General features: G+C 50.8%; 2 protein-coding genes across 2 annotated transcripts in view; one reads left to right on the top strand and one right to left on the bottom strand.

Moving 5' to 3' along the window:
• Positions 1 to 21,445, top strand: part of LOC125281384 (dual oxidase 1-like) — a 280,501-nt gene that overhangs the window by 30,223 nt on the left and 228,833 nt on the right.
• LOC130543838 (ral-GDS-related protein-like) lies at positions 5,591 to 20,916 on the bottom strand. The gene is made up of 7 exons (XM_057312840.1): positions 20,701 to 20,916; positions 20,229 to 20,332; positions 19,652 to 19,721; positions 18,961 to 19,323; positions 18,596 to 18,628; positions 18,100 to 18,221; positions 5,591 to 5,842 (listed from the first exon to the last, which is right to left on the bottom strand). The coding sequence occupies exons 4-7, from the start codon at positions 19,078 to 19,080 to the stop codon at positions 5,785 to 5,787; spliced, it is 333 nt and encodes a 110-aa protein (XP_057168823.1). The 5' UTR covers positions 19,081 to 19,323; positions 19,652 to 19,721; positions 20,229 to 20,332; positions 20,701 to 20,916; the 3' UTR covers positions 5,591 to 5,784.

Here is a 21,445-nt window from a genome sequence, read left to right as displayed (position 1 = left end):
CTGTCGCCACATTCATGACAAAGGCTTCCCCTCCCCAAGGAATGCTTCAGACCATTCCTGACTTCATCCACTCAGGACCCTGTTCCCTCCCACCCCTCCTCTCTTTCCAGACCTGCACCTTCCAGGCTACCTTGATGAGCAGGTTCCTGCCCTGTGCGGTGTCCTTGCTGCACAGCTTTTGAAAGATCCTCAATGGCTTCCTGAAGAGAGGCAAGGGAGGCACGATCAATGGACGAATAATGTGGCAGGGTTGAGTGCGAGTGCCTTTTCTTTGAGAACCCCAGAGTGTCAACCTGCCTGGTTGAGGGTTACTTCTGGGATCCTCTGAGCACTAAGGTCTTTGTAGGACATGGGAGGGAGCTCTCATGTGGCTCGTCCTGGGCCTCCCTTCCCATATTCATTGAGAAACACTGTTTGGGTCAATTTGGGGTTCAAATGGGCAGAGAACTTAGTGGCTGTCAAGGAAACACGTGAAGAGATTTAATGCAGCTCAGCCCCGTGTGGGACATTTGGCAAAACTGATTTCTAAAGCGGGAGGCATGGTGACCTCCTCACCAGGGAGGCTGAGAGACGCACCCACCAGCCCAGGTCCTGTGGTCGGGGTTTGCCGCCTCCCAGAAGGTCCAAGCTGCCTGAGGGGGAAGAGGACAAGCCTCTGGGAGCTCCCTCGTCCATCCTGGTCCCTCCATGGAGAGAGGCCTACTCACCTGGAAACCTTCCCCCACGTGTTCTCGAGGCGGTGAATGGAGACACTCTGCAGAGCCGAGAGGATGGCACGTAAGGACGAGTAGTTCCTCAGGGTTTGACAGGCCTGGGGAGGGAAGAGAATGGGCTGTCACTTGGGGAGCCGGCACCTGATTGGCTCTCAAGCTTCAGTCCCCCTCAGGGGAAAGTGCTCCTGCTGGAGGAAGCCGCTGTCCAGGGACCTGCCGAAGGGCACACGTGAGGCCCAGAGGAGGAGGAAGATTTTACCTCACTCCAAGGAAGGAGCCAGGCAGAAACGGAGCATCCCAGCATGGGGCCATGCAAGGCGAGGTCAGCATGCCCCTGGACCAAAGAGCCTAGGGACTGCACAGTCCCTAGGGCAAAGACCAGGGCCTTCCTCCCTGAGACCTGATCAAGGGAAGAGCAGTGCCCGAGACTCAGGAGAGCACCTCGGCTGGGCTTCCCGTTGCATACCTTGGCCACCTTGATCCAGTGCTCCACCACCATGGCCCTGTCCCGGGCTGTCATGCTTGGGTTGCCAAGGCAGGTGGTGATGACACACTTGGCCACACCGTTGAACTGGGCGACAGTGGCCCGGACTGTGGGTGCCAGGTGCTCATTGCCAGGCTTGTTGCGCTTGGACCAGACGGAGCCCAGGCACTGATGGGGCAGCAGCTTCTTGAACAGCTCCTAGAGAACAGGCGGACCTTGGTTCACCCAGCCATTTCCCATGCAAGACTCATGTCCTACGTAGGGGTCACAGGTCAGAGCTGGACCTCAGGGAGCTGAGAATCTGGCCTGAGCCTGGTTGGAGACCGTGGATTTCATTCCACTGTTTTTCCCTGAGGGAACCCAGTACACAATGACCCAGGAGCAAACAGAGCAAGGGAAGGAAGGAGGGCATTGGCACCCTGATCATGCTCAGGAACTCCCAGCTCCAGGTGGCACTGCAAGGTGGTCCAACCCAAGGGGGCTTCTTCCCCTCCCCTCCAACTGGTCATCCCCCTGGTCCTTCCCCCCTTTCAGATGCACATTCTCACACGGGAGCTGCAACCACATGTTTTTCCGTCTGCCCTGTCCTCATGGACACATCAGATGCCTAATCAACGCTGAGGGTACTCATCCTCCAAGGCACATGAGTGGGTGACCCATGGACTTGACTGAACACAGGGAGCTGCCCTCCTCCACCCACGGGACCAGGGCCTGCCCATTGGTCTCTCCATTCTGGCTCATTTCTTCTCCCTAGTACCTCCGTATCAGTGCTTATCAGGGTCTCTCGCTACAGTCCGCAGCTGGACAGTGAAAGCTTGGGGCTAAGCACCTTGATGGGTTGACAGGGTTGGGAAGTGGTGGAGCTGAGATTTGGTCCCAGACCATAGGAGTCCACATCAGGGAAAGGCAGGTGTGGGGCAGGTGAGAGCAGAAGGAAGGCCTGCCCCTGGCCCACCCTGAGAGCCCAGCTGCTCACCGCATCCATATACGTGAGCTGCTCTGCCACCAGCCTGGGAGGGAAGTCCAGGAGGTCGGGCTTCTCCTCACCCAGCTGGTTCTTTGGGGTGACACAGCGGTGGCAGGAAGCCTCTGGGGCCGCGGTGGGCTCTGTGGCTGTTGCCTGAGTGAAACTTTCTAGCAAAAAGGGTGGTCCAGCTGACTGCTGCTCAGCACCCGGCACACATGCAGAAGATGGGAGCACGGGTTGCAGTTCTGGAACAGCTGACGGAGGGGAGGCTGGCTCTGACACCACAGGTGACAGTTGACACAGAGCTGGGGTCGCCTCTAGCTCTATAGGAGGCCCTGTTCCTGGCTCTGCCGCTGGAAGGAGCCCTGGAGCTGGCACTGGGGCAGGAGACAGAGAAAGGTTCATCCACATCACTGACTTTCCGGATGCCTTTGCAAAACCAGGACAGACCCCATGGCCTTGAAAGGAATACCCAGCCCATGAACCGCATCCCAGTTAGCCTTCCCAGCTTGCCATCCCCCTTACCCTCCACCTCTGCCTCAGTGAGCGCCAGAAGTTCCCGCTGCATCAGGAGAAGGGGGACATGGTTTGTCAGGTCCCAGGCATGCCACTTCAGAACCATGGCCCCATGCACATAGGCCACCTTGATCTCGACACGGTCACAGCCCAGGGACTGATAGATAGCCTGCAAATTCTGTTCAGGCCAGGTACCCAAGATGGGAGACAGGGTGCTGGGGAGAGTCATATGTGGAGCAGAGTCAGAGGCCTGGCCTTGCATTGCACATGCTACTCCCACAGCACCGTTCTTTCTGTATGGGTCCCAGAGGATGGCCCCAGCCCCCTTCCAACCCCTCTCTAGCTGCCCTCGTATTGGGAGGCCTGGTCCTCCTGAAAACCTGAATGAGTCTGGTTTTTCCACTTCTCCTCTCCTCTACCTGGCCATGGGCCTGGTCTATTCTATCCTCCATGCACACCAGTATCAAGGCTCAGGTTGGAGGCAGATTTGTGAGTGGTCGGCTCAGCACACCCTCGGTTCTTGGCCCCGGTTGGGGTGGTCAGCAGGGAGGGGCAGGCAGAGCAAGTTGGGGCCGTCAAAGGGATGGGTGTTTCAGGCACCCACTGAGCCCAGACTGTGCTCTGCCGCCCAGAGGGCCCGGGACCCCCTCCACAGCCTTCTTTGACTCATTTGCTTCTTCACATGAAGCCCCCCAGATGAAGCCCACCCACTGGAAATCAAGAGATCGGTGAGATCCCTGGTTCGGCAAATCCCTCCCCAGCCACCACCCCTGTAGTCCCCCACCCTGCTCTGTGGAGGCAGCCAGCCCTGCTTCTGGACCCAAACCCCTGTCCCAGTTTTACTTGATCATTTCATCTGTCCTATGATCCAGCTCTTGGTGGATCCTTTCAAAGCTAGAGGAGGCTACGAAGATATCACATCTAACAACCATTGGACATGCATGCTTAGGGTGTGCAGAGTGCCTATCTGACCCTCTGACTAGAACTGAGACCCAGACACTGTATCTCCTCTGTCCATTCACATTCCTAGGTGCTTAATATACATTCTTGAATGACTACTTCCCAGCCCGCACTTTCCAAATCCTGAGTGGCCCGTGGGCTGGTCTGCCTGCTCCCAGTGTGCCCCTGAGCTGCTCACACAAAGGACAACTACCAGAACCATCTAGATGGAATCTCAGAAGTCCTTTGCACATGGGGAAACTGCCTGCTTTGCATTTCCTTTCGTCAACCCAGAAGGGCCACTGGCCTGTGAGGGTTGCACTTGAGAGCTTCTTGACCAGAGAGAGAGAACTATTAAGCAAGAAGATGCCCAGCACGTCCAGGAGCCCTTTCTACAGAGCCAAGCACCAGAGTAGCCCGTGCCATGTTTCCTCCCATGATTTCCTACAGTAACTGTATGAGGTTCATCCTCTTAACCACCCCAGTTTTCAGAAGAGGAAAGGGAAGGTCAGAGAGGGGTAGGGCCATTCCCGAGATGTACACCCAGTAGATGGGAGGCTCACCCTGTGCTGTGCATGGGGTGGGCACTCACCGATTGAACTGCTGGCCCAGGACCTGTGTGGCTGAAGTGAACATCTCGTACATGCAGAAGATCGTTGAGGTGGTTGAGATGCTCCCATCTGGGAAGGATGGCACCAGGGACTGTACGAAACGCTCCATTGTGCCTTCTCGGAGCCTCAGCATCGTCTGGGCCTCATCCAGAGACAGGGATGATTCCTTTTCCCACCAGGTAGAGAAGGGGGGTGTGGGGGGCAATGGAGTCAGCTTCAACACCACGAACCACCAGGATGATCAGGGTCTGGTGCTCAGACCAGAGAGTCCCATCCCTTCGGGAACTTGTGCAAGAAAAGGGACTTGAGGGCCCACCCAGAAAAAGGCTCTAGGCTTGAAAGTACAATTGCCTTTAGGGGTGAAATGAGAAAGCATTGGTCACTTCAACACATCTTGTTAGCTGAGCCACCACAGCCTTTCTCTCTCTGAATAGGCTTTATTAAGAACTGTATGCCTTTGAGTCATCAGTCAACATCCCTACTGCAGACAGGAGAAAGCACAGGCTTAGCATCTCCAACGCTGCTCGAGATCATAGACGTTGGGCCTGAGAACTGTCCAGAGCATGGAATGCATGGCATTTCCCTAGGCTGCTGCGGCCTGCTCTGTTCCTAAGGTGGGGAGAAAGGTTCAGGGGAAATCCACCTTCCTCGGCAGGCCCCAGGGGAGCCGGTTGTTTCTAGTGTGGGTTCTGGCCTTGCCGTGATCATCTGTGGGTCCTGAGATTGGACATCAATCTGGACCTGTTCTCACCCCAGACCAGCATTGGATGCTGTTGTGGGCCGAGGCACCTGCTGCTTGTCAAGGGAGATGGAGTAGCTGAGCCTTTGGAGCAAGCAGCTCCTCAAAGACGGCCTGGATTGAACTCTGAAAAGACAGAGTCCACTACCTGGGCCAGGAGGCATCAGAGGCCTTGCACCCAATCCGTGCTTGAAAGGCTGAATCACGGTGGCAGACAACCTCCCATACGGAGGTACAAAAAGACATATGAGGACACAGCTTGTGACCCGGGGGACATACAATGAGTCGATGTGTTCTGAGAGGTGATACGTTACAGAGGAACATATAGAATGGCTTCATCCCACCGTTCCTTTTATGTTCAATCACCCTGTGTGGGGTGAGGATTCATAAGGCCTTGGACACGTTCTCCAAGGACAGTGGAGCTGGGTTCTACACAGGATGGCTGGGGTGAGTCAAGAAAATACTCAAAACAGTAGCAAAATGCAAAGACACTCATGGCTGTGGGAAAAGTCACACAAAACAGAATGAAACAGAATAACCCACGCCCCAAACTGCAAAAAACATGAACACTATTCTCTACCATTCCTACCTATGTGAAGAGTGTCTTCCTACCTTCTCCCACAGCTGGTGGTGGAGGTGTGGATACTGGGATGACTTTGTGGTTGGGCCTGCGGGGCACTCATGTGGAAACACCATGGGAGGGCCCCAGGTTTGTCCCCATATTTGTGTGGGGGCCCTGGGTGCGTGGAACCCTCTTCCCATTCTCACCTCAGAGCGGCACTGATCCTGGGTGGCCTGGTGCACCTGCCACTTGTCTAGGGCGTTGTAGTTGAAGTCCCAGACCAGCTCTTCGATGACCTCCTGGGTGCAGCTCTGAAAATGCAGTGCCCCATAGACATGGGGTCAAGAGACATTAGTGTCCTCCCGGGACATTGCCACAAGGGGCCACCCGCATTAGAAACCCTGCTCTCCAGTTGAGGCAAAGAGGGGCAGCTGAAAAGACATCGAGCAAGGACGTAGCCGGATGAAACTCTAGAGCTCGTGATTAACATCGAGGTAGTTGAGCTTGGTCCCCAGTGCTCAGCTTCTCATCCCGCCTGCTATGACCTGGGGTGTGAACATGAAAGATGGGCCAGGCTTCCAACACCTGGCAGCTTCCTTCTGCCCAGGAAGGGTGTGTCCCACATCCTCTGTCCCCTTCTCTACACATAGACAACCAGCCCCCCACCCCAACACACACACAGGGACACACATAATGAGGGGCAAGAGGTGTGGGCCTGCTGAGGTGACATCACAGTTGTTGCCTGCTCTCCAGTGGGCTGCCCTGAGCTGCCTCGTGTTACCTGTTGGTGTCTCCTGCCACATGTCCAGAGGGCTCGGAAAAGCGGGCTGAGCCGACGTCTACAATTATTTGAAAGTCTCTCTCTCTGGGCTTGCCTGGGCCCAGAGACCCTGAAGGGAGGAAGGCAGCAAGAGAACATCCTGTTCTCTCGAACGTCTCCACTCAAGTGAGCTGGAGAGCAGGTTGTCTTTTGAATCTGGGTGCCCGGTTACCAGAGTTCTAAGTTCAGTTGGGGCCTATCACAGAGGAAGTGAGGTCACTCTTTCAAGATTCTAATCCCTGGGACCATGTGTTCAGTCAGACCTATCCAGAGCCCCTTCTTGGCAGTTGACTCCTTAGCTTTCTCCCCCATGTCATCTCCTTAACTGGACACAATGAGCCAAAAAGGCCATAGCCACCACTCTCTGGAAATGGAACTAGTGTCTGAAGCTTCAGGAGGCAGAGCTGAATTCAGACCTTACGTTCTGTGTTTCTTTGCGCACTTGTGTGTCCTATGTCATTGTGTCTCTCACGTAGTCCCCACTTTCCCAGCCTGCAGTGTGTGGATCAGGCTAGAATCTACTTCCTTGGGACATCCTCGGGTGTCTGTGGATAAGAGTATTTATTACATGTGTGGGGTGGTCCCCTGTGTATCTGAGGCACAATTTTCAAGATGGAAGAATTACAAGAAGGGGTGGGACTTGGCATGGAGGGCCGCTCAGAAGAGGCCTGGGTTCCAGCCCTGTAATACTGCAACTGTCACTTTCCCTCTTGGCCTCATTTTAAGGTGGGCACCATGATGGCCTGGAAAAGCAAGAAGATGCAGGCATTGTCATCCTCTGTAGTAAAACCATGCAATTGTTTCCCGTTATATGAAGAACGAGACCCCGTTACCTCGTTTGGGTCTATGAGGGGAGTGGCTTTCACCATGGCTCCCAGGGATCCTGACCTGTGGTATAGGCATCAGACTGTAACTGCTAAGTGGTCAGTGACTGGCTTTTGACCCACAGGACATATTCAACGTGATCAAGTACCATGCCTAGAGCTTCTCTACATGTCATGCAAAGAGTTTCTCACTCCCTAGTTACTTTCCATCATGTTCCACTACTCACTCCTTCCCTTTCCCTTCTTCTTCTCTCTCTCTGAACCAGAACCAAGCACTGATGTTTTGAGCTGCCATCTACAGAGGCTCACAGGATAGAGAACGGAGGCAGTGCCAAGGCCAAAAGACACACAGGAACTCAGCTTCTGAGTCCAGATGGCATCCCGAGTCACGTGAGCCAACTTATGACAAAATCCTCTTCCAGTATGGCCCTGGTCACAGCCGCAGCCACTGACACACCTTGAGCCTGGGGAACCATGCTAATTTGGGCCCGCATTCTTCACCCACAAATACTGTTAGAAATTAAAGCGATGCACCTGCACATGCAGGGTATCAGGGCAATGCAGTCCCGGGGCAACTCTAGATAAGTAACAGTCTCCCAGGCCTCAGCATCTGTCCCTGCCTTCCTCCCTCCCCTCTGCTCTCCTGCTAGTGTCCCTGCAGCCACCCTGGCTGCCTTTTTCACTCCTCTGGCCAAACTGGCTTCTGTTATTGAGTGTCTGCAGCACAAGTCACTTCTTCCTGAAACGCTGCTCCCTGACGTGTGCAGGCCTAGCTCCCTTTGGTCAATCTGTTCTCAGCAACCTCAGCTTCAGTGAGGCCTTTCATATCTTTCCATGCAATGACTCCCCAGCCTTCCTCCGTAGTACACTTCATTCCTACTACAGAGCGCTTGCTCTTTTCTTTCACGTGCGTTCTCTTTGGAGCTTTGGTCCATGTGTAGACTGGGAGCTCCTAAAGCAAAGGAGCCCTAGGTAATTTCAGCTCCGCGCATGGGCCCAGCAAGATACCTGGCATAGGGCAGTGCTCAGTGTGTAGTTACTCAATGAACAATTGAGAAGATCTTGGAGCCCACCTCCCCTCTTAAGCACCTAGACTGCAGAATGCTACTAAAACTTTCAAGCTGTTTCTGGGCAGGGGCGACAACCACAATGGCCTCTGCCTGACTCTTCCTGCTCCAGTTCCTCCAGCAGAACTCACCAGGTACCATGGACAAGGAAGCGCCCTGCACCCAGTTCTCCAGCTCTGGTGGCACAGCTCCACGCAGGCACACCAGCAAAGAAAGCCATGCCTTTTCTCGGGGGTCCTCAACGCAGTGCCTTTGCAGAGTCACAGAGCAAAGGAGCAGGATCTCTATTTTTCCCTTCTCTGTGGAATCTGAGACAAAGAAGAGAAAAGGAGGAAGACTAACTCAGAAAAAGAGATCAGATTGAAGTAACCAGAAGCAGAGGGCAGAGGGGGTACAGGAATTGAGTGAATGGCAAAAGGTACAAATTCCAGTTTCAGATCAATAAGGAATAGGGATTTACAGTACACCCCAGGACTACAGTTCATTACTGCTCTATGGTGTATTGGAGAGGTGTGAAAAGAGCAAGTTCTGAGAGTTCTCATCACAAAGAAAAACCTCTCTTTCTTTTCTTTTAACTTCATTTTTGTATCTCTAGAGATGATGATGGCGGCGGACTAAATTTATTCTGGCGATCGTTTCACAGTATACGAAAGGAACATCATTACGCCAGGTATCTTCAACATACACAGTTCTGTATGTCAAATGTATCAAAACAACTGGAGCAAAAAAATATTTTAATATTCATAGAGAGCATCAGGAAATTGGACGTGGTAAAAAGAATGTCACGTAAACAAAACTGAAAACAGCAGAACCGAAAGCCAGTAGGTTATCCTAGGGGTTAAAATCTTCAAGCCATTGGCATAGAAAGTCGATTCTGAAATTGAAAATCAGTGAATTAAAATTAAAGCAGATGAAATAGAATTTTAAAATGTTGTTCCATTTAACAATTTGTCAAAGAATAGAAAGTCTTAATAAGTGACCTCAGATAGTAACTTTTGAAAAAACTGTTCATGTTTTGGAAAATTCTGATTGTAAGCTTCCAAGTGGGCACAGAATGAGAACATTTTGTTTGATCAAAGTCGCCTCATGGAAAATGGCTGAAGCAAAATGTCTGAGATAGGACCTAAACGAAAGGATATAAATGGCTAGACGAAATTGTCCCGAGTTCGTTTCTCCGTATTTGCAGTTTACATTTATTTTCATGTCGTTAAGTCCATTAAGTTCATGGAGTACATTCTAAGTGTGTTCCATGCATTAATATGTTTGAACAACCTCCCTGTAACCCAGCTTCACATCTCATTGTATCTTGTAAAACTCAAACTCTATACCATGAATCAGAAACTTCCAATGACCGCCTACTTCCAGCCCTTGGCAACACCATTCTACTGTCTTTGGCAATTTACTCTAGGTAGGTCCTAAGAGTGAAGTCAAAGTGTGTCTTTTCATGAATACTCATCTACTTAGCATAATATCCTCCAGGTTCACCCATGTTGTGGCATATGTCAATGTCTTCTTCCACTTTGAAGAATGAATGCTATTCCAATATGTGTACATACAACATCTGTTCCTCCCTCGACAGATACTTGGATTGCTTTCATGGTTTAGCTATTATGAATAATGATGCCATGAAAATGTGTGTTCAGATATGTCTTCAAGACCATGCTGTCAATTAATTTGGGTATACACCCCAGAAGTGGAGTTACTGGAACACATAGTAAGTCTAATTTTCATTTTTTTGAAACTACCATACTGATTTCACAACTATGCTGTTAAACATTCCTACCACACACATTGAATAAGGCTTCCATCTTCTCCACATCTTGGCCAACACTTGCTCTTTTTTTCCCTTCTGATTGCTTTTTTTTTTTTTTTGGAAGAGTCATCTTAAAGGATGTAAAATGGTATCTCGTTGCTTTTTATAATTTGCATTTCCCTTAACAATAGTGATGTATCTTTTCAAATTTCTTTTCACGTGCACATCTTTGAGGATATGCCTATTCCCAATTTGCACATTCACGCATTGCATTCATTTTGTTGTCTGTTGTTGAGTTCATGTGATCTCTATTCATTCTGGATATTGAGCCCCTGCCAGATAGACAGTTTGCAAATATGGTCTCCCATCATGTGGATTGTGTTTTTACTTCATTGCTAATGTCTTTAAAGTCACAAAGATTGTAAGTATTCTGAATGTCCTGTACGTGAATTTATTTTTCTTTTATATCCTGTGCCTTGCAGGTCATATGCATTAAAGCACGGCCAAATCCTATTTTGTGAAGCTATGAAAATGAATATTATTGGGCTGCACTTCCGAGATGAAAAAGGTTCATTAGTGGAGTAAGAGAGCAGCATGAACTGGAGAAGCACTGGCATGATGATGGGGTCATGACTCTATGTGATCGCAAGAGGATAGGAATATGTATGATGGGCCAGCATGAGCTGTGTACTGGAAATGGGACCTTGTCCATTTTGTGCAGCACCTATGTGGATGATGGGAGCAGTGAGACATATGACTGGACGGATCCCCGAGCTCAGCCCTTCTTCCAAGTTAGACTTTCATTGCACTCTGATCCATTAACGTTTGAAGAGTTTCTTAATCAGATGAGGGACATAGTCTTACATGCTAGAAGGTGATGAACGTGGTGTGTGGGCGTGTCTGCAAGGAACTCCGTATCCCTCCCATCTTGGTGAGCCACTGTCTGGAGTCCATGGCAAAGAAGGTTAGAGTACTAAATTACACTGGGGTCAAACCAAAGGGGAACAGTATGTCCCTCCTATGCTGAGCTGAAGTCAGGCAAGACCTTTATATGTTTGCTCTGTGTTCCCAGTTCATGGTCCCTAAGTTCTGCATGTTCCTCTCTGGGAGAGAGGAGATGGACATGTTTGAGGGGGAGCTGGAGAGCTGTATCACCACCAGGAATGAGACCGAGAGCCGACTCCCAGTCATCGTGCAAGTGAAAAAATGGGATCAATGTCATCAAAGAGAAAACCATCAGCCACCAGTATTCATGCCGCCTGTGAGGAAATCTTGTCGAGAGGCACTTGTAAGTGATGGAGGGTGCACACCTGTAGTAACTCTGTGGCAAGTACAGATGTTACCTGCTTGAGGTGACCCACCTTGAAGAAACAAAGTTTTTGCCACCCTGTCAAGGGTGCTCGGAATGGACTCGAAGGGCAAGAGGCCTGGAACTGAAAGCATGTTTGAAAGTCTCTTTAGGGTTGAAATGAAAAAGGCAGCATGCCCTGAAAACTGCCTCACCTTGAATAGGCTAGCTCCCTTCATTGCTTGTGGGAAGAAAAGAAATCATCCGGTATTTTTCGTATTGAAAACAAGAAAACACAGAACCTTGGATTTCCGTTATTTTTTTATTGAAATTCGATTAGCCGACATACAGTCCATCCTTATTTCAGATGTAGTGTTGAATAACTCATCAGTTGCATATACCACTCAGTGCTCATCACATCACGTGCCCTCCTTTATGCTCCTCACCCAATTGCCCCATCCCCCCACCCAGCTCCCCTCCAGCCACCCTCAGTTGTTCTCTGTGCTTAAGAGCCCCTCATGGTTTTGCTCCGTCTCTGATGGCTTCCCGGTCAGTTTTCCCTCCTTTCCCCTATGATTATCATCAGTTTTCACTCATATGTGGAACGTAAGAAACAGTGTAGAGGATCATAGTGGATTTTCTTTAAAAGGATGTTATTTTCTGTCTTTCCATGTTTGACCGCATTTCACTTTTCTTTAAAAATGACACGTTCAAATGATATGTCCATTGACCCTGGGGGGTTGGGCGTTCTTCACACTTCCTCAATGAGTTAGGACCCTGAACCAGGTGTCAGGAGAACCTCCTCTGTGTTATTGTTCCCCGGGTGCCCTTGTTGGGCTTCAGCTTCCTTATCTGTAATACGATGAGAGATACGAATGCTAAATATTTTCCGAAAGTTGTTCCCGCTCCAAACGTTCGATGGCTACCCATAGTCGAATATTGCTTCATCCACGAGACAAAGGTTAGGAATCGTTATTTCAATTACTTCGTGAAGACACACAACCAAGTAGAATGAGAACACCAGAGGAGCATCGCTCCAATAGGACTTGAGTGAAACTCTGCTCCAACTGCCAGTAGCATAGGACGTTACCTTTTACGTGAACACAGAGGTGGGCCCTGGCCTTTCCATAGAAACAGACTGTCCTTTTGTCTTTGGACATTTTCATTTACCTTTCGTGTGGATTGACGTTCAGCCCGATGAGACCTCATGAGGAAACTCTGCGTATTCTAAGCTTAGATCTCATAGGACCGATTTTTCTTAAGGTTTGAAAGTACACTATAGTTGACAGACAGTGTTATATTCCTTTCAGGTGAACAGCAGGGACTCAATAGTTCTGTACATTACTCAGTGCTCAGCACCATAAGTGTACTCTTAATCCCCATGACCTATTTCACCCATCCCCCCACCTGGCCATCCCTAGTCTGTGCTCTACATTTGAGACTGGTTTTTTGTTTGTTTTCTCTTTGTTCTTTCTTTTTGTCTCTTAAGTGCCACACAGGAGTCAAACCCATGTTAACATAACACACATCGACTTTAAAGCTTACCTCCGTTTCATGGTCTGGATGAAATGTGCTGACTATACCACCACGTTGACTCCACAGTGGCTCCCAGGGATCCCCACCCGTGCTATATACCTCCCTGTCTATCCACTGCCTGGTTGCTAATAGGTTTCTGACCAAGAGAATATGACAGAACATTGTCACTTTCCTGTTACTCTCTTCTGTTCCCTTCCTTTCTTTCCTGTATCCCTGCACTGGGGAAGCAAGCACTGGTGTTTAGAACTGCCCTACATAAAGGCCCACAGAGGAAGGAACCTAGGGAGTGCCCAGGCTAATAGGCAGAAAAGAACTCAAATTCAGGATTTCGCTTAAACCCACTTTGTTGAGTCTGAGCTAAATCCTGACATTAGTCACATCAGTGACTTGGGAGCAAATCTTACCATAGTTGGGCCTCGGGTGAGGCGCAGATTGCATCACACAGAGACCTGGGGGCAGAAACACCCAGTCTCAACTGTGCGGAGATTCCAGGCCCCCCCGAATTGGGAGCTAGGAAATATCACGCTTCAGAAGTGCTAAGCTTTCTAGTAGTGTTCTCAGAGACAAACAGATAGCTAACTCAGTCGACCAGGCTTCGGCACCTGGCCCTCCCATCCACTGCCATCTCTTGTTCTCACCTCCCAGCCTCCACCAGCCACTCTGGCCACTTTCCGAATCTTCTCTGGTCAAACTAGTTTCTGTCTGAGAGATTTGGCCCCAGCGGTGCCCTCTCCCTGACACACTGTTCCCAGAGGTGTGCAGCTCTTGCTCCCTCTTGTCAATCTGCTACCAGCAGATGTCACCATGTGGAGGCCTTCCAGACCCTCCTCTCCTGTGACTCCCTAGCCCTCCCTACTACACTGTGCTGGTAACTGGAGTATAATACCTGCTCTGTTCTTTCACACATCTTGCTTTCAAGGTGTTCTCCATCAGAACAGCAGAAACAACTTGGCCATTTGCAGACTGCACTGGGGCGCACCAACTCACCTGGCACAGGCTGAGCGCTCAGAGCATAGTTGCTGAAAGAAGAAATGGGAAGGTCTTGGGGCCCTGCCTTCCATCCTTGTCACCATGTCCATTCCTGAGCCCGTTATGCTAGCACTGGGATGGGCAATGTGAGAGGCTAGAATGGATATCAAGTGGCCAAGATGTACTCGGCTGCTTAGTGCCTTTTCCAGGTTGAATGCGCTTGGGCGGATGTCAATGTGTGATGCAAAGATCATCATACCTGGTGCCCACTCCCATGGGTCCACCTACATGTCTGTTCCCCACGACTAATTGTCATAAATCTTCTTCCTCCCAGTCCCTGACCAACGAGCCAAATCATCTACCACTGCCACGAGCCAATGTATATTCTTTCCTCAGGCTGCTTTTCTTTCCATACCACCTGAAAGAATTGAAAGAATTTTGAAATGCTCGAAAGAATTTCCCGTCGCTGCATTCTATCAAGACTACCCTGAACGGGGCTGTAGTATATCTGCAGCCACTTTCCATCCTGCAGCCACATCCAAGCCCATTCAGCCATGAACCAACCTCAGTCTTTTCCCTCCTCTGTCGCCTGGAGCAATATTGGGTCTTCTGCCCGTCCTCTCTGAAGCTCCTCTGGCCCGTTCATGGGGACTTGCGAGGGAGCCCGTGCACCACACACAGAGTGGCCCCTAGCGCCTGCCTCTGCCCACGTGCCAGGGCTGACTCAGGAGCTCAGGCTCCCACCTAACCCCCTTTCAGCCTCGGCCATCCCTCTTGGAAGGACTTTGTGCTCTGCACACATCGCAGAGATACAGGAGGGCACAGGAAAGAAAACCCACTGACCTAAAGAAGCTCCTAAACTATTGACCTCCTTCCATCCTGCCTCCATATGCCCTGGAAGAGAAGAGGAGGAGAGGCCTGCAGGTGTGGACAAAGCCCTGCCCTGGCTGTTTATCTTCCTGACAATAAAAAGGCCTCCTCGTTGCGGCCAAACTGTTGCTGAAAATTCTGTTTTCAGTGGTGAAACAGATAACTTTGGTCAAATGGCCTGCTGGCGCCGTTTGTCAGGGTGGTCCGTGGACAAGTGGCCTCAGCATCCGCAGAGGGCATGTTGGAAATGCAGAGTCTCAGGTCCCTCCCAGTGTTACTGAATCAGAATCTGTATTTTCACGAGATCCCCAGGGGATCCAGGCCTAAGACAATGTCTCAAAAACCACTGTTGAATGTTCCCCAAAGAGAAAGCTAATCGGCACCTTGATATACCAAATGGGGAAGGCACGGTTGTTTCCTGGGCCTTTTTGGCAGTTTCTAGCATTCTAGAATTCCATAAAGGGTTGATTCCCCAGTGGACATGGTGGGAGTTGTTGTGCAGGAAAGGAAAGAACACCATACCTGCTGGGAAATTGAGCAAGGACGGAAGCTATGCATGGGCCCAACAGCAAGAGCTCCAACGCACCAAGGCTGATCCCCTGCTCTAGAGCTCTCTGCTGTTCTTATGCTAGATCCCTTTGTGTCAGGTGATGGGATGGGAGATTGTTCTTGCTTTTGGAGCTGGCCTGTATTGCTGTAACCGGTCCTCTAAGATTCACTTTTGTTGTATCCCAAAGTTTTGGGACGCTTGTCTTGTCATTGTTCTTGGATTCCATGTAATTTTTTTTCCTATTTTGAATTCCTGGTTGACCCACTCATTTCTCGGGAGCGTGTTCTTTCACCTCCTTGTGTTCATGGTCTTTCCAGGTTTTTCTCTTGTGGTTGATTTCTAGTCCATACCATTGTGGTCAGAAAAGATGTATGCCATGACTTCCATCTTTTTGAATTAGTAGAGACTTGTTCGGTAGCCTAATATGTGATCTGCTCTGGAGGACGTTCCATGTGCAATCGAAAGGAATGAGTATGTGCTGTTGGAGGATGGAATGTTCTGCATGCGTCTGTTAAAACCAGTGCATCACCCAAAGCCACTGTTTCCTTGTTGATTTTCAGTTTGGATCATGTGTCCATTAATAGAAGGGGGGTGTTAGATCCCCTACTGTATTGTATTACAGTCAATTAGTTGCCTGCTTTTTGTTATTAACTGTTTTACGTATTTGGGTCCTCCTATGCTGGGTGTCTAAAAATTTAAAATTGTTCTATCTTCTTGTTGCATTGTCTCCATGATTGGGACACAGTGTCCTTCTTTGTGACTCACTACTCTCTTTTTTTTTTTTTATATTCTGTTTTGTCTGATAGAAGTATTCGTACCCCTGCTTTGTTTTGGCAACCAGTTGCATGCGAGATGCTTCTCATCTGCTCACTTTCAATGCGCAGGGGACCCAGTAGGTCTGGGGGCTCAGGCTGAGTACCTAATTTCGGACAAGTCAGTGTAAGTGTGCAAACTGAGACTGAGTGTGTAAACTGTTGAATATTAGTGACAATGGAATATTACTCAGCCATCAAAAAGAACGATTTCTCAACATTTGCTGCAACATAGACGGGACTGGAGGAGATAATGCTAAGTCAAGTCAAACAGAGAAGGAAAATTATCATATGGTTTCACTCATTTATGGAACATAAGAAGTAGGAAGATCAGTAGGAGAAGAAAGGGAAGAAGGGGGGGTAAACAGAAGGGGGAATGAACCACAAGAGACTATGGACACTGGGAAACAAACTGAGGGCTTCAGAGAGGAGGGGAGTGGGGGATTGGGATAGGCTGGTGTTGGGTATTAAGGAGGGCACCTATTGCATGGTGCACTGGGTGTTAGACGCAAGTAATGAGTCATGGAACTTTACATCAAAAACTAGGGAAGTACTGTATGCTGACTAACATAATAAAAAAAATTATTATAAAAGAAATAGAGATGATGGACTTCAGAAAACATGGACCTAAAAGTCATGACGGACAGCAAGGAGAGTGTGGGGTTTCTCTGGTCAAGGATATGGCCCATTATCCTGGCAAGAAAGAGCCCGTCCCTGATCCATCAGATGCCAGCCAGGGAACAGTAGCTATTGTGCATCTGACCCAGAGCCTGGGGCCTGGAGGGAACTGCTGCTTCAGAAGAACTGCATAAGGAGATGCACGAAGGCTGGAAATCCTGGCTCCTAGGTCAGCATAGATGTTCATGGAACCAGGCTCAGGTGTGCCCTTTAAAGTACCCCTCCCATCTTTTCCCAACACACAAAACAAGCAGGAAAGGGAATCCAGAGATCATTGACAAGAATCCCAGAAAGATTCCAAACTTGGTAAACGGCCAACGGGGAGACTGAGGCTGGAAAGTCGTGCCTGCCCTGAGTCCATCTGCAAATTATCTTCCTCTGGCTTTGTCCCCTTCACATGCAGGATTTGATCTCCTTCCGTGTTTTTCCCCACTAGGTGCTGATGCAGTTCCAGAGATTGAACTACAATACGACAAGTTCCAAATACGGGGGCAATACAAAACCAAACACTAAACCAAAAAAGCATCTCAACGGAAGAAGCAGGACACAGTCTTCCTGGCCTTAGAGTGGAGAAAGGCAACCCCAGTCCTGGGGCAGGAAGGAGTTCTGGGGCAGAGAAGTCTTAAAGACTCCCACTTTCAGTGGTTGTTGCTATTCCTGGGAAAGTCCCTGCAACCTCTAAATCTCAGGAGTTCTGAGGGGCTGTCTCTGCTGTTTGCCCAAATTCATTGAATGAAATGGACCCGTGCTCTGAGTAAGGGGGATTTCGGGGTGCCCTCCAGTGGCTAGGGAGAAAGGCTGGCACTTCTCCTTCCTCCCACATACAGTAGCTGATGACTCTGGAAGATTTCCTAGGTCAGGAACGAATATGAGAGTCTGTGCAAGTTTTCCATTACTGCAGGAAGTAAAAGACCCAAACCACACACCTGGGCTCTAAAACAAAACAAGGGCTTTACTCTCCTAACATGCAAATCTATCACGGTACTATTTAAATCAACTAAATGGTGCCCCCTACATAAGGAAATAGATGGGGGGAAGGGGTGTGGAGTAAATAAGGCGCAAGGACTGCCCATATGCAGCTGCTGAGGAATCCCTGGAGGGCCACTGGACACTTGCACAGCCCTGAGGTTGACTGCGGCCAGTTCTTCTCCTTCTTGAGTGCTGCTGACCAGCTAGGACCGGGGCTCCAGCTGGCAGGACAGGGTGTAGCTAAGGACAGAGGGACACCTGTGAGTTGCCCAGGAGCTTCCATTCAAGAGTCTCTGCCAGTGTTTGCCCACAGCTGGAGTCTGGCACCCCGGCAACAAGGCCAGAGGCTGCCCAGGGAAGGAGGATCCCAGGAGTGGCCAGCAGAAAGAGTCCACCCCGAACCTCACCGACCCAGCTCCTGATGGGCCTCACCTCTCAGCCTCGCTGAGCGGCTCCATAGCCTGGAACCAGGCCCAAAAAGGATCCTCGGGCTCTAGGGTGTAATTCTCGGCAGCCACCTGGAGCAGCATGATGTCCGTCATGACTTGGTATTCCTGAGCAGAGAGAGAAGCACAGGATGTATAGGGAGCCTGGGGGGGCGGGGAGCTGCAGGGTCTGGTGAGGGTTGAGCAGCGGGACCGGGGACCCATCCCAGGTCCTGGCACACATGGCCATCCTCCTCCCTGCAGATTCATCCGGTCTCCACCTGTTCTCAGAGGTGAGTATCAGTAGCCCCTCCTCCGGGAAGTCCTCCTGGATGCCATGCTCTGTCCCCATCTCCTAACGGGATGGGACTTGCACTGCTTTCTTCTCAAGGGGTCCCAGGAAATGTGAGGTGGAGGGGATGGAGCCAAGCAATGTTCTTCCCAGGGACATCTCTGAGGCCCACTCCCTACCCTTCCCTGCGGGAAGCGCCACATATGCTCACCTTATTTCTTTTGTAGTGGTTGATCTCATTCCCCTGGAATGCAGACAAAGTCCATCAGAATGAGGCCCCTGGTTCTTAGGAGCACTTGATTCCCATCCCTTCTCATGCTGCACCATGGCCAGGACCCGTGAGGGGGCCGTGCATACACAGATAGTGGGCCTGGGATCTAGGCCAGGCTCTGGGGTCCAGAGAAAGGAGGACATGGGCCAGATGGACTGGCTACAGGTCGGGACCCTGCAGCACCACCCTCTCAGAAGACAGTAGGAGAGGCCGAAGCCTCAGGCAGGAAGGGGCTGCTGCGGCTACGGAGGTGCTTGCTGACGTGGAGGGTCCTGACTTCATTCTCCCCCCACGGGCAAACTCACCGGGGGAAGCTGAGGTCCACTCAGACAGACCTCATGCAGCTTTGCCTTCAGGAAGCTCTGCTGCTTCACCAGTCTTCGGCACCGGGAGCCATGTCCTAACTGCAGTCTCGCCTCACTCATCGCTGAGATGGGCAAGAGACTCCGACCTCACAGGCGCAGCTCTGAGGCTGTCATCAGGGTAGGTTTGCCGAGTCCTGAGAGCTCAGGGCTCATTACAGGGGTGCTCTATTCCCACAGGTCCAGATTCTGGTCCATCCCCCACAATCTTCAGGCTCACCCACCTCCAGATAGACCTCCACTGCGGTATCCAACATCAGCAACTTGGTGAGGAAAGTGCCAAGGAAGGGCACGACACCCTGTGTCCTAAGGGGGAGAGTGGGATGAGTCACTGTTCTCTGTTGCCCACAAGGACCCTCCCCTGAAAAAGCTCCAGCCTCCTGGCCCATCCCAGGTGACCGCGTGGAGCAGCTCTCGACACTAAGAGAGAGGGTGTCAAGGCTAGGGAGTCTGCTTGGACACCACCTGCTTGCCCCCTCACTGCCAACGGCATCCTCACCTAGGCTGTCACCACATTCATGCCAAAGGCTTCCCCTCCCCAAGGAATGCTTCAGACCATTCCCGACTTCATCCTCGCAGGACCCTGTTCCCTCCCACCCCTCCTCTCTTTCCAGGCTTGCACCTTCCAGGCTACCTTGATGAGTAGGTTCCTGCCCTGTGCGGTGTCCTTGCTGCACAGCTTTTGAAAGATCCTCAATGGCTTCCTGAAGAGAGGCAAGGGAGGCACGATCAATGGACGAATAATGTGGCAGGGTTGAGTGCGAGTGCCTTTTCTTTGAGAACCCCAAAGTGTCAACCTGCCTGGTTGAGGGTTACTTCTGGGATCCTCTGAGCACTAAGGTCTTTGTAGGACATGGGAGGGAGCTCACATGTGGCTCGTCCTGGGCCTCCCTTCCCATATTCATTGAGAAACACTGTTTGGGTCAATTTGGGGTTCAAATGGGCAGAGAGCTTAGTGGCTGTCAAGGAAACACGTGAAGAGATTTAATGCAGCTCAGCCCCGTGTGGGACATTTGGCAAAACTGATTTCTAAAGCGGGAGGCATGGTGACCTCCTCACCAGGGAGGCTGAGAGACGCACCCACCAGCCCAGGTCCTGTGGTCGGGGTTTGCCGCCTCCCAGAAGGTCCAAGCTGCCTGAGGGGGAAGAGGACAAGCCTCTGGGAGCTCCCTCATCCATCCTGGTCCCTCCATGGAGAGAGGCCTACTCACCTGGAAACCTTCCCCCACGTGTTCTCGAGGCGGTGAATGGAGACACTCTGCAGAGCCGAGAGGATGGCATGTAAGGAGGAGTAGTTCCTCAGGGTTTGACAGGCCTGGGGAGGGAAGAGAATGGGCTGTCATGTGAGGAGCCAGCACCTGATTGGCTCTCAAGTTTCAGTCCCCCTCAGGGGAAGGCGCTCCTGCTGGAGGAAGCCGCTGTCCAGGGACCTGCCGGAGGGCACACGTGAGGCCCAGAGGAGGAGGAGGATTTTACCTCACTCCAAGGAAGGAGCCAGGCAGAAACGGAGCATCCCAGCATAGGGCCACACAAGGCGAGGTCAGCATGCCCCTGGACCAAAGAGCCTAGGGACTGCACAGTCCCTAGGGCAAAGACCAGGGCCTTCCACTCTGAGACCTGATCAAGGGAAGAGCAGTGCCCGAGACTCAGGAGAGCACCTCAGCTGGGCTTCCCGTTGCATACCTTGGCCACCTTGATCCAGTGCTCCACCACCATGGCCCTGTCCCGGGCTGTCATGCTTGGGTTGCCAAGGCAGGTGGTGATGACACACTTGGCCACACCGTTGAACTGGGCGACAGTGGCCCGGACTGTGGGTGCCAGGTGCTCACTGCCAGGCTTGTTGTGCTTGGACCAGACGGAGCCCAGGCACTGATGGGGCAGCAGCTTCTTGAACAGCTCCTAGAGAACAGGCGGACCTTGGTTCACCCAGCCATTTCCCATGCAAGACTTATGTCCTACGTAGGGGTCACAGGTCAGAGCTGGACCTCAGGGAGCGGAGAATCTGGCCTGAGCCTGGGTGGAGACCGTGGATTTCATTCCATTGTTTTTCACTGAGGGAACAGGGTAGAAGGACAACAGCTCCAGGCATGTAAAGCTCCACTTCCCAACAGAAGCAAGGCACTTCAATATCCCCCTCCAGTCCTGCAAACTATGTGCATTATTCTCTTTTTCTGTGTTGGAACAGCGCCACACTAAGATTCACGCTGCTCAACAACATAATGCAGCTGTGCGATTACTGAGAATCTATTTGTTTTAGGCTTCTAACAAAATATCTATTTTCTCTGTTTTGCACATATATCTCACTCAGTAGTGACAGCTCAAGTTCTTTTTCACAATGAATGATTCAGAAATAAGTATCAAAAACAGATTTGAAGAGAACAGAAGAGACAATTAAAAGATACGGAAACATCCTACTTAATAAAAGGCC

The sequence above is a fragment of the Ursus arctos genome, unplaced genomic scaffold (genome assembly GCF_023065955.2).
Source record: "Ursus arctos isolate Adak ecotype North America unplaced genomic scaffold, UrsArc2.0 scaffold_16, whole genome shotgun sequence".
Classification (NCBI taxonomy): domain Eukaryota; kingdom Metazoa; phylum Chordata; class Mammalia; order Carnivora; family Ursidae; genus Ursus; species Ursus arctos.
This window is presented reverse-complemented; position numbering and strand designations above follow the sequence as displayed.